General features: G+C 42.2%; 1 protein-coding gene across 1 annotated transcript in view; it reads right to left on the minus strand.

The window, feature by feature from the left end:
* Positions 1-16,680, minus strand: part of SATB2 (SATB homeobox 2) — a 134,131-nt gene that overhangs the window by 56,803 nt on the left and 60,648 nt on the right. Inside the window, exons 6-7 of the mRNA XM_037398642.1 lie at positions 15,581-15,704; positions 10,034-10,136 (exon numbers count right to left, since the gene is read on the minus strand). Of these exons, the coding sequence (XP_037254539.1) occupies positions 10,034-10,136; positions 15,581-15,704 (227 nt within the window). The remainder of the gene's footprint in view (positions 1-10,033; positions 10,137-15,580; positions 15,705-16,680) is intronic.

Genomic DNA, 16,680 nt, shown 5'->3' on the forward strand with positions numbered 1-16,680 from the left:
GGCTGTTAATCTCTGCAGTGCTACTTGGAATTACAATTACACAAAGACATCACCTGACCTGCTTCCATAGGTGTATTTTTTCCCTTATTATCAGTTTCCTTTTTCGATCACACAAGACTATATAGCCACGCATATACTCCCAATAAACAAACCAGATTCTAGTCACTTCAACCACTTCAATAATAAAAGGTTACCACTAACAGTTACACTGGATGGAAAAAATGTGCATTACTCAACTCCTCAAGACTCTTTTCTTCTCTAACACATTGCCCATATCAGATTCCCTGTTGTTCCTTGGTAGCTATGGATTGGTAAGGCTCTGTGGGGCTGGACAGAAGCAAGCCTGAGACAACCCCGAGATGGAGACTGGCACTGCCCTGGGAAGCAGGCCAGCTTGCCAGGAATGCTCTAAGAAAAAAGGGATACAGGAGCCACAAAGCTGCTGCAACACCAGTGTTTTGCCTCAGCCCTTCCTCAGACAGGGTTTTTCCATTTGCATCCTCCACCTTCCACGTTCCTACCCCATTACAGTCCTTCCCTTACCCTTCCCTTGTTTGCTCTTGCTCCACTCCAAGTGGGGATACATTCACAGCTCTTGTAGTCCTGTATCAACTGGCTAGTACTTGAGTATATTGGAATACAAAGCAGTGAAGACAGAGCAGCAGGACCTTAAACTGGGTGCTGTCTACATTCAAGTATTGCCGATAAACTTCCCTCTGCTAGTGACGCCTGTGCTGGTTAAACGAAAGCTGGTTCAGGAGGCTGTTACCCACCTCCATCTGTGGTATGACCACAGCAAAAGACATAGCAGCACTCCCCTCTTCTCCCTGCATCACGCTGCCTGCTACGCGATTCTGCAGCTCTTTGCTTGATGAGCTCTTTTACACCAAGTACAATGGCACTGTCGCATTTCAGAGCCACCCACCCTTCCAAAGCCATACACTAGGTTGGCAGATGCAAGGTATCTGGACAACAGGTACTGTGCTAAGCTCAGCAAGCAGCTCTTGAGCACTCCAGGATAGCATCTGCCCTTCATTTTCCCTATAACCCGCCCCCCACTCCCCCAACCAGTACCTCTGCAAGACAGTCAGAAACCAACATAATCCCCAGAATGGGAGCAGCAAATTGTCGTATTTCAATGTTCCTTTCTCTTCTTATAATGATTACCACGTGTGTCAATGTATTTCAACTCCATACTGAGTTAGAAACTTCCTGGATACAGCACAAAAGGACTCCAGCGCACCCTTCCCCTGTGCGATGCTCTTAACCTCTACCCAAATCTTCCTTGCGCAGTCGAGCAGCTGACGCAGTCCACAGCACAATAGCTTGGGGTGGTCCACATGCAACTTTCCATTTGAAATAAAACCAGCTCAAAAGATTTAAAATAAGATTTATTTCTCCACCTTCCCTTCCCCTCACCCTTTATTTTCACTGAGTTGTTAATAGGAACATTCTGACAAACAGCCTGTGGGGCATTTCGGGCTTATGAGCAGCACGGAATTGACTGACAGCACTGGAAACCAAATTCCTATGCACAATAACGGATGCGGCAGCAAGAGCAAGAGTGTAACATGTCTCCCAGCACCGCGCTGCAGCAGGGACGCAGAGGACCCACCAGCACCCATGGCCCACCGAGTCCTGAGCTTTTCAGTCCCGCAGGCATACAGGCACTTCACCCCAGAGTAGGAAGGGGCTGGTAAAGAAACATTTTGTAATAAGTTACTAGCCGGCAGAATTGCCATGCTTCAATTGTGACAGGATGTCACCACCCAGGGCTGTTCTCCAGTGTTCCAGAGTGTGCTGCTTTGTTTCATTTATTATTTAAAACCTGGTGATCATAAAAGCCATTACCAGCAGTGGTCACGGCCAAGCAGGGAGAGCTCTGTGAACTCTGATGTGCCCTGCGCTACACTCGAGAGAGAAAGGTTCCCACAGCTTCTCCTGGCTTAGCACCATCCTACTCACTGGAGCAAGACCTGAACTCTGGAGCCATGCCCAGGGGACGAAGCACTCCCGGGCACTGTACCACCCGCTGCCTCGGGGAGACAGGGCTGCTGTGTGACACCAAGAGGGTGCCCTCTTGCTTATGCTACATAATTATCAACTACCACTTTGTAAATAACGGAACAACTCCAGCGCACAGGAGGAGCTTTTAAAGTGGTAATTCTGTATCTTTTAATCTATAATTAGGATAATTACTTATTTCTTTTAATCACAGCCCACTTAACCACTTCAGTGCAAAGGGCTGGTCTGAAGAGTCTCATTTTCATTCAACATCTAAACTTCCTATTTACCCAAAGTCATTCACTGACTTCATTCAGTGACTGATCTCTGCCTGGGCCATTTGTTCCTGCAGTCAGGACCAGAGAAAAAACAGGTTGGTTGGAGAGGCAGACTTGATAAGAAGCTGTAACTTTCAAAACCTTTCCCTTCCTCTACTCCTGCAGGGTAGCAAATAACCTCAAAACAGCTATAGAGCACATACAGAAATGGTTTGGCCGCCGGCTGTGAGTAGCAAAGGCCTTCATCCAAGCCTAATGGAAAACAGACAGGAAAGGCCATTGTCTGTTCTTTGTTGTGTTGCAAATTGTTCAGTTCCCACCAAAGCACAAATCATTATTTTTGTATTTAGAAGAACCATCCTTAAAAGCATGCCTTCGATCAGCATCGGTTTCAGGTGAACTAAGCGCAGAGAACTAACATCGCTGACTCGCTGTGCAGCTGGCCTTCTCCCTCCCTTGTCCTGAAGACTGGATCCAAGTCATCCCTTGGGACACAGACATGCTAACATGTCTTCTGTCAATTCTGCTTAAACATAGCAAGTCACATTCCTCCCACAGGCTCTCCCTGGACTACACTGCTACCAAAGGTGCTTGCAGAAGAGAAGAATTTAACCTATTATCTTATTTTTAGATTATTTTGGGGTTACTGTACGGGTTCAGGAGGGCACATAAAAGTATCATCTCAGTTCTTCATAATCACGTTAACATCATTTGTAGACAGGACATGTCAGATCCATCTGGCAGAGAAAAGCATCATGTCAAACGGGCTTCGGTGACCACCTGTCTAATGCATGAATATTGGTCAGGTGAAATGGAAAAGGAGAAGCAGGGCAAACATCACTCAGAACTGTCTAACAGAAACACAGAGTGTGCTGGTGTAGATTGACTGATGTTCTCACCTGATATAAAATTATCTCCCTTTCTGTCCAACTACTGTGACAGACAGAAGCCTGTCCTGCTGTTTCAGTACTAAACTCCCCATCCCTTGTGCAACCCCCCCAGGAGATACGTATGCATTTCTTCCTGACTTGTAACATCAGAGATGGTGAAAGGAATGAGACAGAACACAAACACCATACACCATCACAGCAGACATATAAACTTTTCAGATACTTTGAGTAAACAGAATTCAATTCTGCTCTCAGAGCAAGGTATTCCATGACATCCATGGGATCACGGACAGCCATATTGCAGCTTTCACACCGGGAAAGCTTATGCCTGTACCTAAGCTTCAGGTTTTCCTCCCGTGTCAATCTAATCTCCACTGATGCTCACTTTCCAAAACCTCCTTTCTTTTTGAGCTAACGTGTTGCTGTTTGGCAGGACACAAAAACATGTTTTTAAATATCAAGGAAAATTAATTCTGCAGATTAAAAAAAGTGTTTTCTCTTTAGAAAACAGATGACCATTCTTTACTAAAAATTCAAGGGTGGCTGGGCAGAAGTCCCAGCCTCAGCACACAACCAGTCCTCACTGAGAAGAGCACTGTCCTTGGAACAGGAGACATCTTAAAACCATGAAGTTGAGCGACATTATTTGAGCAGGTTTGGCGAGTATCTCTTAATTAAGAAAGGTATAATGTCGCAGCACAGCAGGGACAAGGCATGGGACAAGTGGCTAGGCAGTTTCTCTTTTGAGAAAGGTTCCCAGCTTTTGCTGTACTGGTGTATGTTCCCTGAAGCAGCGATGGCTGCAGCACCAGCCACTCGCACGCGCAAGAGATGGCATTCAGCTAACTGCACGTACCCTTCTGCCACGACACATACTATTAAGAGTGAGAGTCACTGCTCCAAAGCAGACAGAAGGCATGAAAGACATTATGCAAAGTTGAAAGTCATATATGCATTTACTTTAGATAAAAGTTAAGCTTAAGTAGGGGAAAAAGAAAAACACAACAAAACACAAAACAAAAAAAAAAAAACCCAGAGGGTGTGTTTTAATTCTCTTTACAGAGAGAATAGCCAGGAGGGCCACAGCCCACAGCGCCCCTGGAACGCACTGCAGTGGGTAAATTGTTTCGTAACAATACACACGCACACATCCCCCCAACTGGCACTTAACGTCAGGGACAATGCTGAAATACAAAATGCTGATGTGGGTGTGGAAAATAGCAGTCAAGGGGTCTATAACTCTTGCCGGATCTTAACAACCTTAAACTTGTATTTCTAGAGAGATGCCCCTTTATCCTCATTAGCGAAGCCAATGAACTCCTGTCCTCATACAACAGCACAGCAGGCCACAAACAAAGGGGATGTCTCCGAGTCAGAGATGATCTTCAGGTCATGTATGTCACCTAGATGCTGAAAAGCTTGCCTGCGAATGATGCTATTTTCTTTCCCGTTTCCTTCAGAAAGTGAGGAAAATCCTATTTTTAGTGAAATAAATACACAGTCTGGAGTGTAAAAGTAAGCAAAGGAAAAATTACAGTCATGTCAAGAGCCACACAGCTGACCTGAATGACCCTAACTGGCACTGTGACCAACAGCCAAACAACGCATGGAATAATCTCTTCTTAAAAAACTTAGTATTTCTGCCTCAGTCTTGTTCGTTCAAAAGGTAAAAGGTCAAGATCTATATGTGCATATATATATATGTACATACATATATACAAACCCTTCTGTCTATAGAGAGAGATATACGCTCGCATGTACCAATAAATAGGGTATTTTTAAAAGTCAAAAACGTTGCTTGGGAAAGATCTGGTGTGCCTTTTCATGAGGCTTCCACAACATCTGCTTCTGAGGAACAATTAAAAACTATTCCTCAAAGCACATAACGACAATTTTCCCCAGACTCACACTGGCATTATCACCGTGCTGCAATCCTAGGTTCCTTCAGCCTGGAAATAAGCAAGCTGGGAGCCCTTCTGAATCCTGTTCCTAACCTCTCTCAACCTGCAACAGGCTCTAGAATACATGATAAGACAAACAGATTGCTCTGTCTATCCATTATGGGAAGTAAGCAAACACACTTTCAAGAATAAAACAGCACACAAACAACAAATCAGTAATACTGGAAAAATCAAAGAGCAGCCAAAGCAGATTCTCAATTTAAGGAAGCCATTAACGCTTTTTCTTACATTCCTGATCTGCTGAAATAGAAATAACTGAGCCCTCCTCCTTTAAACTGAAAAGCCTCATCATTTCACAAAAACTTTGGGACAGCCACAGCCTCAGAACTCACATCACAGAAAGCTGTATTTTGACAGCCACTGACGGCAGGACCAGAAGTGAAATGTTCTTAATATGCAGACAAAGAAAATACATCTTTTTATTTGTAAGTTCACAACGTATTTATCCCTCCCCTTCGCCTTCCTAACTTCCTCCCACCAAGCTAAGTTGTGTCACCAGGCAAAAAGAAAAAATTCACACCAGTTAAGAGTTTCAGTTGTGAAAGAATTCTGATGCAGTGATAGTCCTTCTGATAAAAATAGAAAACACGACACTGAGAAGTGAAATATCTACCGAGAAACAGAGCTAAAAAATATCTGGAATGCTACAAACCCAAAACTCTGGGCAATGAGTAGGTAACTGGTACAGGTATGACCCCTTGCCAATGATCTGAGTTGCACGGCAAAGTTCTGAAATGCTTCTCTCCATACATACTACAAATGTATACATATATCATTACTTACAAAGTGTTATTTTTGTTTGTGCATCCATTTGTTCACCAAATTAAGAATCAATGCAAGCCTTTTAAACAATTATTCAAATCCTAAATTTTGACAGTACCTTCTCCCAGCTTCAGCAAGTTCAGCATCTAGAGAAACCAGACTAATGGTTCTCAGATTGAAAGGAGTATCCCTGTGGGACTGGGCTGGACAGTGGGAGAACCCCTCGACTAAGCCATGGCTGTGCAGTTGCCATCAATTAATACGTAACCTTTATTAAAAAGGGGAAATTCTGATTCTTCATTCAGGTAGGCTTAAACACACTTAAACACCATCATGCATGCACGACTGTGTATTAAAATGCCTCATAGCCTCAAAAAGAAGAAGAAAAAAGTAAATAAAAAGAGTGGGGAAAAAAGGCCTCATGTAGTAATATTGAGTTCACTCACGGTGCATATTCTGAACAAAATTATAATACAAACTAATTGGCTTAATTACCACCCCAAATGATTACAGACATCCATGGGGGGAAGAGAAAGGTCACAGAACCGTAAGCTTTTTGTTTCCCAACTACTATACATTTTCCATTAGAACAGTGTTAACATAAGCTCTCCTTCAAATGTATATGTGCATCCCAAGGAGACTGCAAAGAGCGGACATCCTGTTACAAACTCACTCATGCCCGTGCACGGATCCCAAGTGGTAGGCTCTGAGCCAGGAGGAAGCAAAAAGCCTCCAAACTCACACCAGCCAGTTCCCAAATCTGTCTGTATACTTAGTCTCGTGCCGCTGAGTAAACTGTGAAGGTCTAAAAACCTTAAGGGGCTGGGGTGGGATAGCAGAAAAAATTCAAGCAGAAATTTATTCTAGCATCGCCTTGACACAAGACAAAATTACCATGCTGAGCTGAACCAACTGAAAACTTTTTTTAAATTACAAGCATAAATAGTTCAGCTGTCTTTTCGGTGAGTTCAACAGAATGCAAACTGAGAATGTTTACTTGAGATCTGATACAATTCCATTTGTGTAGAGCTTTTACATCTGTTGCTAATGATATCGAATTATTGATTGTTCACTTTCTTATATTTATTTAAACATTAACTATATACTCGGCAACCCCATGCGTTTCTTTTTTCTTTTTTTTTTCCCCGAGAACTTTTTATATTCGCCTGGCTTCAGCTGTAATTACTTTTATCTTCTAGAGTGTATAACTATTTTACCATTTATTTATTTCTATGAGAAAGGAAAAAAGTTTGACCTAGGAGATCTGTATGTGGCAATTTGTAACAGAATCACATAGCTTATGTTTAGGAAATCATGGTTTTGATTAAGAAGCAACCATTTAGTTCCCACTGTTTTATTAAAACAGACATTAGCAGATAATAGGAAACACATTTAACACTGTAGGCTGCGTTTAGTTTGCGACGTCAATAAAGTTATTTTGAAGCCCCTTCCTATTTTGCATTTACCACAGCTTATGTGATTTTTTTTTTGCTTTTACTTTCTAATAAACAGCTCTAGTTACACAGGGATATGGGTGCTGGACCCAAAGACTCTAAACTATACTTTAACCCAATATACCCAGATGACAATCTGAAAAATGAATTGCTGCATCATTCATCCACCCTCATGGAAAATCTAAGTCCTTTTTTTAAATTATTATTAAAGGAGCATGTAATTACCCAAGCAGGTAACTCAAGTCAATGATTTTTCATACTAACTGAGCTGTCCTGTAGGACTATCTGGCTACAGATAAGAAACAAAACGTCATGAAAACAGAGATGATGAGAAATGGAAACCACTGAAAGAAGCGCAGGAGTCTTCCTGTTTCCAGGGGGTTTAGGTTACTGCCCTGCAATTGCACGGCTGTTTATTCTCCATGCACCACTGTACCTGCCATAGACTCTTTGTTTTCTCTCCCATTGGTACGGTTGATGAATCAACACTACTTGAACTGCTTTATAGCAGCTTGTGTTTACTTCACACATACCTTAACCTTCCTTTTTCTCCCCCTACTAATACATACATATACTTCCAAACAGCAACAACTGGTTGTGTCTCCCTGAATAGCACAGATAGGGAGTTATCTGGCAAACTCTTCAGGTTTGGATCCTTGACCTCTTGATTGAGGTTTCTTTCTGCTTTTACTGCACTTAACAATTTAACTGTGCACTTACTAAGGAAAAAGTAAGAGCTTAAAGAATTCAATGCTCTAAGAATGGAAGAAAGTGGAAGATGGCAGTGTGCTAGAAACACTCAGAAACTGTAGTGGCATCTCTACAGTTAAGGACACTACAAGGGCTTCCAGTGCCTCTGCAACTGGCACCTTTGCCCAGTTCGGAAAAAAAGAAGGGGGGGACGGGACAGGGAGGAAGCCTGCCTCTGTTCTCCTAGAACTGCAAGTAATAGCGAACGGTAGTGACCTTGAAGCTGTTTGATTCCTTTTGATTGTCTTTTACACAAGAGGATATGTTAGAGCACTTCAAACAAAATTCTTTTATTAAGAGACACCATTTAGAGAAAAGAAACACTTTGAGTCACACAACAGCAATTTAGAGAGAGAACAAACTACTGGTTTTTTGGCATGAGGGTAACCATGTACTAAAATGTCCAATCGACATTTTTACTTCAAGCCTAAATCATTTTAGTAGATGAAAAGCAACACCTCCATTTCCTCATCTGCATTGTCACTTCAACTTCTGCCTGAACCATCTTCCTTCCAGACACATATTATTTTACCATAACACATTCTTTTTTTCCCCCATAGCAAAAACCTAATCCCTGCAAAGCCCCGGGCTGAGTGTCTTACAGGTATGCTCCACACAAGCCAGGCATGCAGAGGAAAACTAGATGCCTCAGAACTTCTATTGGTATTTCATGCAATTTTGTTTCATGTGTTCCTAACTCAAGCAGCAGTCTCTTTGTCGTATTACGCAGATTTCTAGTCTGCCTGATGGAAACTAAACAAGCAACCTTCCACAGCTCACGTATGCCAGCCTTTCAAGAGAAAAAGAAGGTACGCACTTTTTGAAAGATGCTAATCTCCATGCAACTATAAATACAATGGCTTCTCAAGAAGGACAGGACATTACCCTATTTCTGCATAATGCTTGTGAATCCTGTTACAATTTTCCTGGCTGCTGAAAGGATCACAGGCAGAAACAACAAAAATAGCCTATGTCTTCTTTCAGACAATGAAACTTCCCCTCAGTGGTATAACTGAGAAAAGAGCTATGAAAAAACCTATCACAGAATACAGCTAATCTCCAAGGCTGACGGACTTTTGGAGAGAGAAGAGCCAGTTGGCATTGTGGGAAAATCTTTTGGCTATCCCCAAACTCCTGCTGGAAGCACACGTGCGTTTTAAAACAAAAAACCTACCAAAACAAGTGGCCCAGTACACACCCAAGCCCTCTTCCCAAAGGGAAGGATGAATAAAAGAACAGACTACGCATGACAGATGCTTGTCACATCACTACACGCACTACTAGAAGTTGATCGGACATTCCAGTGGTGAGAGTGGGATTCATTTAGGTAGAAAAAAAAATAATTTTACTGCCTCAGGCATTCACTGCTAACAAACTAATACAATGTCATTGTAGAAGAAAAAAAATAAGCACCTTATTATTTAGCAATGTCTCTTAACAATCACATATTAAATCCTCTATTGGTATCCAGATTCCACATGATAAAACACAGCAGGAATGCCAGTACACTTTGCAGTACTGAAAACAGAGAGCAAGGGTACACATAACTTAGATGTTTTTTAGCTTGCATGAATAAAATGCAACTAAGATAATCTACATAGCAATTTAACTTCTAAATCCTGAGATATGAGAACATTATTTTTTTTCTAAAATGTTTTAGCTTAATTCAAAACACAGTTGGTCTTTCAGCACAGCTAAATGGGATATTTTAAGCATGTTTTAAGTGGCCTGTGTTTTCATGCCAGCCTTGTTTGTGAAGTATCAGATTTATTTTCAAATGTGCTGTGACTGTGCCCTCTTTGTGGGCAAATTCACTAATATTATTACACCTTATTATCACTTTTACTTAAAGCAAATAATCTCAAACTGTCAGCAGAACCTCAAGAACTTAGAAAGTTAAGTTTTTCTTTCTTAGAAAGAAAAAATCAATTTACCTTTAATCTTCTTGTACTTTTTGTACCATCTCCCAAACTCCTGGCACTTCGTTGCTGACACATTGGCATAGTATGTGCTATTTACAATGGATGAAATCATACTCTGGAAGTACAGAAAGAAAGAAAAAAAGTATTTTAAAGTATCTCCCACAATTACAGAACTTTTCCAGGGAAAGTGAATAACATGCAAGTGCACAATGAATCCAGTTGACTTCAAAACCAAACGAAGTGTCTGATGAGTACAAAAATTTAGTTTTATTCTCCATTCTAAATTCCCAGTCATAATACAAATTTAAAAATAATTACTACTATTTTTCATAATAATGCAAAAAAGACACAGAACTTAGGTTGAGACCTGCAGCTCAAGCTGGGGAGGGCAGTTCTACTTTACTTTGTACTTGGTATTACAATATCTAAACCTCAGTTCCGTAACAACAGGCAGTGCCATGCTGGGGAACACATGCTCACTGCGCCCAGGTAAGAACAAGCATAATTTAGGAACCAGATCCTAAAGGTAAGATTAGATGCTGCAGCATGCATAATCCAAATAACGCTTTTCAGATGTGTCTGTTCTGCTTCCAAATGTGCAAGACCACACAGCCAAGAATTGGAGAACATCCGTGCTACTCACTGCAGAACAACAGTTAGGCAAATAAGTTAAATTAAGGTAACTTATAGAAATGTGTGACTAACCCTTGTGTGAAAAATCACCCAGAAAAGAAACTGAGAGTACCATTCTGAGCAATGGGAACTACACAGAGCACAATACAGAACAGCCAAAACCCACAGAAAAGCTCAACAAAACTGAAATATCACCTGCTTAACCCTCCTGCCTTGCGAATTCCCTCTGAGCAACTCTTAGTACATACAAGCGAACTAAAGCAGAGAGGTGCAGAGCTGTTTTGCAGCACCTGATATCCATAAAAATGACACTTAATATCTGGGCTGCTTCTGCCCATAGGGTGGGAAAGAGCCTGGTTACGGGTAGTTCTTCCTTTCTATTTTTTTCCGCCCTCCCTTCATCCATCCTATAGAGGAGGTACCTTTTTTAACAACAACACTTTGCCTTCCTCTCCCCCACTCTGAACTCTTCCAGGGTCAAACCCTTCCCAGCATGTGTACCTTTCCAGCAAGAAAATGCAATCTAACACCACCACTAACACCATGTTAGGCCAATGCGCCTTCTCCAGAAACCGCACTTTCCTTCTGCTCTCTTTCCTCACTTACATTAAAAGCTCCAGAAAGGCCCTGGCACATTGTGTGACCCTTCTCCACAGAGATGAGAGCACGAGGATGATCAAACAAGCTATTTACCTTTGGTCAGTTCAAGCTCCAGCCCATCAGCTCCTGCAGGCTCTTGTGCAAAAAGGCATCTTGGCCATCTCTGGAAAGCTATACGGCTTACACTGGCTGACTCAATTTTAACAATGCTTTAAAAACAAAAACATCTCCCTCTTCCAGTTTTATCCAGCCTACCCAATTCACTGCAGAATCACAGGACTGCAGCTGTTCCTGACTTTTGGCGACTTAAAAAAATGTGAGCAAAACTGAGGCACTTCAGATAACTGGGTGGTACAGATTCATTTCAGTCTTCAACAGGTAATTCCACTTTCAGTAAAGAGGATCTTCTGCCTTTTTGCTTTAACTTTTCCACTCGAAGGCTGCTATGGTGCACTGCAGTAGAGTCTAAAGGCTGTATCAAGTAAGACCTTTTTTAAGCAGCAGCTTCAATGTCTAAAAATGAGATTCAATTTTCTAATTAAAATCAATATTTTGAGACATAAACCTAGCATTGTGGCAGCCACCAGCAATTCCCTACCCATAAATCCTCCCTTGCTCTAAGTCATTTTAACAAGCAATAGTATTCTGAAAGCCTGACACAGAGATAGCCTTTGCTAAGGAAAGATTTTGAGCAAATTTGAGCTGAGCTAACTTGGGTGGGTTTAGTGGCACCTTAGTTAAATTTCCAGCCACTAAGGGTGCAGAAATAGTTCAGCTCTGTCTACATACCAGTTTGGGGTTTCCCTGTCTTTTTTTGCTCCACCAAGTCCTCTAGCTCTACAACAAATTGACACTACTGAAACTGTAGGGCTATTAAATATCAGAGAATACATTAACCCAGTAACCTTTATCTGAGAAAGCAAAGCTTAAACTAAATAGTAAAATCAAAGAGTATATCAACCACTGGTGACAAATCCCAGGACAGATTCTCTTCAACCGCATGACAGTAGAGCAGGGGAAAGAACCATAACAACTTTCAAACTACACAACCTCACTATTAAATGTAAAGGAACCCTAGGGTATTCCTGCTAGGAATCTTGGTAAGTCTGCAGAAAAGAAATATCCATGCGGAACAGAGTGAGGGAAAAAACACTGACTAATTGCAAATTTCTAAATAATGCATATTATTCCTGGGAAAATCCTTAAGAAAGGAACAGATTATATGAAGTAGCGGATACAGTTTGGTAAGCCTGTGGCCATGACAGCCATGTGGAATGAAAACTACTTAGAGCAGGAGCTAAGAAATATCCACACAATGAAAATCCGGTGCAGTAAATACAAGGAGAAAAATATGAGACGTGCTCACATCACAAGAAATTCTACTCCAGCAAAGAGACAAAATGCTGAAATGAGTTATGCAATATACAGGAAAGACAGAGGTCTCTATGCAAAGATGGAAATACTGAAATGATTGGATTTCTTTCTGCCACACACACCCACCCTATCTACCCTCCTTCCTCCCAGCTTGGTTAACTGGGATTTATTTGTTTGAACAAGAGCTGTATGCTAAGGATAGCTAAGCTGTAGCCACACAATACACCTAGCAGAAAAAAAAACCACATAACAATTTTAAATCAAAGTGAGTGATTACATTTCCCATTAGTGGCAATCAGAATCCCCATCTGGGCTGCATGGAGAGCTCGGGCACCGAGAACCAGAGATGGAGCACCGTCACTGGTGGGAGCAAGAGCTCCCTGCGCTGCCCCTCTCCACTTCTGTACTTGAGGCACTGCGAACACATTAATAAACAGCAGCATTTACTCTGCAGTTTGACTCCTAAGAGACCGCTCTGCAATTTGCTGCTGTCAATAATATATTAACCACAAGGGGGTTGTAATGACATTTCACATTTGGCACAGTATTTTTTTAAAACTGATTTGGGAGAAGGAATTGTATTAGAGGCATATTCAGATGATGATAATAGACAGCTCCTATACAACCTTTCATTGTATCTTCTGCTCTTTGTGAGCCAAAACAAGAGAGACTGAAACTTTTTATGTCGATGATGATGATAACAACAACAGCAATAATAATAATACAAGCTGCATTCTTGCAGTCCCAGTTCAAGGGTTAGACACTACTCCAAGTCCCTTACACCTGTGCTTAAAAGTAAGCAAGCTCAATTTTCTACAGAAAGATCTCCTTTTACCTTTGTCCACTAAATAAATGCTGGGGCAAGGATTTTTGCTGCTAGAGTTCTGCCATCAGTAATTTAAGTAGTTTTAGGAGTTAACTACTTAAGCTTAGGAGTAAACCAACAGCAGCATTTCCGCCTGGTAGGCTCTGAAACTCAAGTGGGAAGAAAAAGACCCAGACAACAAATGAATTCTGCGTATGAAATGATGTGCAGTTTAATATACTGGATATTGAAGAGCACTGGGCAGAGACAACCATATGCTGCAATCATTAGCTGACCAGATTCCACAGATAATTATATTTAAAGAAATTACACTTAAACTGTGTGAAAAGAAAAATACTTGTGTTTGACACACGCTTTGTGCACACCTAGACTCACTGCTACACCTTTAGTAAACAAGGCAAGTTACATGTCTTTTCCTCACACAGCTTTTCCATGCCTTTTATAGTTCTGCAGACTCCACATGGCTAATGAAGGTGATTAGTGTGATTAGTAACGTGATTCCTACCAAATGCAAAGACCTAAATTCTGCTCTGTATCTCACCTCTGTGCCTTCTCTACAGTTGTAATCATAACACGGTGAGGCAAAATTGCGGTGGCTATACGCAGGAAGAATTCCCTTGATTCACAGAGGCTTTGAATCATGAATTGCAGGATAAGCATACAGTGTAATGCAAGACAGGCAAGATCAGAGAAAAAATGTTGGGTAAAGGCTAGTAAAGCAACGGATTTTTACCAAGCAGTGATTACTGATGTTTTGACTTCTTAAAGATACAATTGACAGATTAACGTATGATTCTAATGAAGTTTTTAAAAGGCAAGGTATTTTCCACTCCTAGCAGAGTTACTTGGTCTGGGTGCTTATCCTGCTTTTGGCTGGGATAGAGTTAACTTTCTTCTCAGTAGCTGCTGCCCTGCTGCGTTTGGATTTGGTGTGAGAATGCTGGTAACACACTGCTGGTTTCAGTTGTTGCTGGGCGATGTTTACACTAAGCCAAGGGCTCCTCAGCTTCTCAAGCCCTGCCAGTGAGAGGGCTGGGGGGCACAGGGAGTTAGTTGGGGGGGTGGGGGGGCACAGGGAGTTAGTCGGGGGGTGGGCGGACACTGCCAGGACAGCTGGCCCCAACTGGCCAAAGGGATATTCCAGACCACAGAACGCCATGCTCAGCACAGGAGCTGGGGGAAGGAGGAGGAAGGGGGGAGTGACGGCGTTTGTCTTCCCAAGCCACGGGCGTGACGGAGCCCTGCTGTGCTGGGGATGGCTGAGCACCTGCCTGCCCGTGGGGAGTGGGCAACGAATTCCGCGTTTTGCTTTGCTGGCGCGCGCGGCTTTCGCTTTACCTGTTAAACTGTCTTCATCTCAGCCCAGGAGTTCCCTCGCTCTGACCCCTCCGATCCTCTCCCCCGCCCCACCAAGGGGGGATGAGCGAGCGGCTGCGTGGGGCTTGGCTGTGGCCGGGGTTAGACCACGACAGTGCTTTCTGGGTTTTTTTCTGAGATGCAAGGAGGACTCAGTCATGAAAATTTTATGACTCTCACTACGACAATCTGAAGTACAAATAGAGCTCACGATATCCATAGGAACCTGTGTCTTAGATGTGGCATCACTGACGTTTATAAAGAAAGCAGTCACGGAGAATGAAACTCAGGTTTTGTTCTTTTTTTAACACAATTATATACACACTTTTTGTTGCTGTTCCCTAGAAATTGGGGCACAGCTGTTTGGAAAACAAACAGCATACTTTTTATCATAGTTGGAGGCTGACGAGAGCTACCTATGGGTTAGTGGGGGAGGCAGCCCTCTGCTAGTGGGAAGAAGCCACTCACATCTTGCATTTGAGGATCATTAGTCCTATTGCAAAAGGTTCACACAAAGATCTAAAAGAATTTACATCTCTCTGAACAGCAGGGTAAAACCCAACCAATTCATTCATAATTTCCACCTAGCAACCCACTGAGAAAACAAGGTATAAAGATACTCTTTTTCATATTAGGATTTCTCCTTTCAAAAGAAAACAAGAAATTGATTTGGCATTCATGGAATTTTATAGTCTAAGCCCTTTACTGAACAAATATGAACTTTAGATCTTGTAAATCTGGCTCTCCCTAAGCCTGTTGAAAACACTGACCTGTGAGAGAGGGCATTCTTTGGCTAATGTGCTCTGATTCATCTCTTTGAGCAGTTCCTTTAAGGCATTGCGAACTGTGGCGTGGTTCCACTGCTCTGCTGGCAAGTCTTCCAACTTTGAACAACTGTTAAAACAGAAAACAAAAAGTGGATAGAAACGTCACCTTCACAGATTCTTACTCTTTATGTACAAGCGCTATAGATCTTTAAGCAGCAAGCACAACCTTGGAGTTTCCTGCTTAGCCAGCCCATCAAGGTATTTCTTGCCTCTTTGCCCTCCCCATCAAGCTCGACTCCCCGAAGATGTGTAATTCAACTAAAAGAATGCCAGTACATAGCAGAAGCAGCTAATCCTGCTATGGTATTATGTGTGTGCATAACCATTCCCTCTGGGGCCTGGTGCAGAGCAAAGAAACTGCGTAAAGCAAGCCCCAGAAATGGCTGGATAAAGCCATCCTCTCCAGACAGAGAAAGATACTCCTGCTGGGATAGAAAGATAAACATCTATGCCACACTGTCACTAACAAAAACCCTGAACGGTAAGGGCCCTCACTGTCTGAAGGTAAGGCTTTGAAAAATTAATTTCATTTCATACGGGTTGTTATACTTCCCTCATCGCCGAAGTATCCAAGAGCCTTTCAGAAACACAGTAAGCCATATGCCCAACATCTGTCACATGTAGTTCATTCTCACTTTCATTCTACAAGAACTGCATATGTAGTGAAGCTTTGGTCTTCATGTGACTTGTGCCTCCCTCAATTTAACAAGCTTACGGTCTGTGGCTACATACATGGGGACAGACCTGAGAAGCACATCAGAAAGTTGGGAGAAGCTTGTCATTGCTATTCATGCTTGAGAGACTTAATGCATGCTCTCCAATTCACCTCTGACGTGGTTCTGCCTTCTGCCTATGTAGCCTGGCTTTACCCTCAGAGCCAGAAGTTCAGCCACTTGGAGTTCAAGTAGTCAATGACCATCTTTATCTCAAAGTCACAGGCTATCTTCTATTTACATGACATCCAGGCGTTCAAGCACTTTGAAGATAAAGAAGGAGACCTTGCTCTTGGGATAATACCCTCCGGCAACGCAGACATGACAAAA

The sequence above is a fragment of the Falco rusticolus genome, chromosome 8 (genome assembly GCF_015220075.1).
Source record: "Falco rusticolus isolate bFalRus1 chromosome 8, bFalRus1.pri, whole genome shotgun sequence".
In the NCBI taxonomy this organism is placed as follows: Eukaryota; Metazoa; Chordata; class Aves; order Falconiformes; family Falconidae; genus Falco; species Falco rusticolus.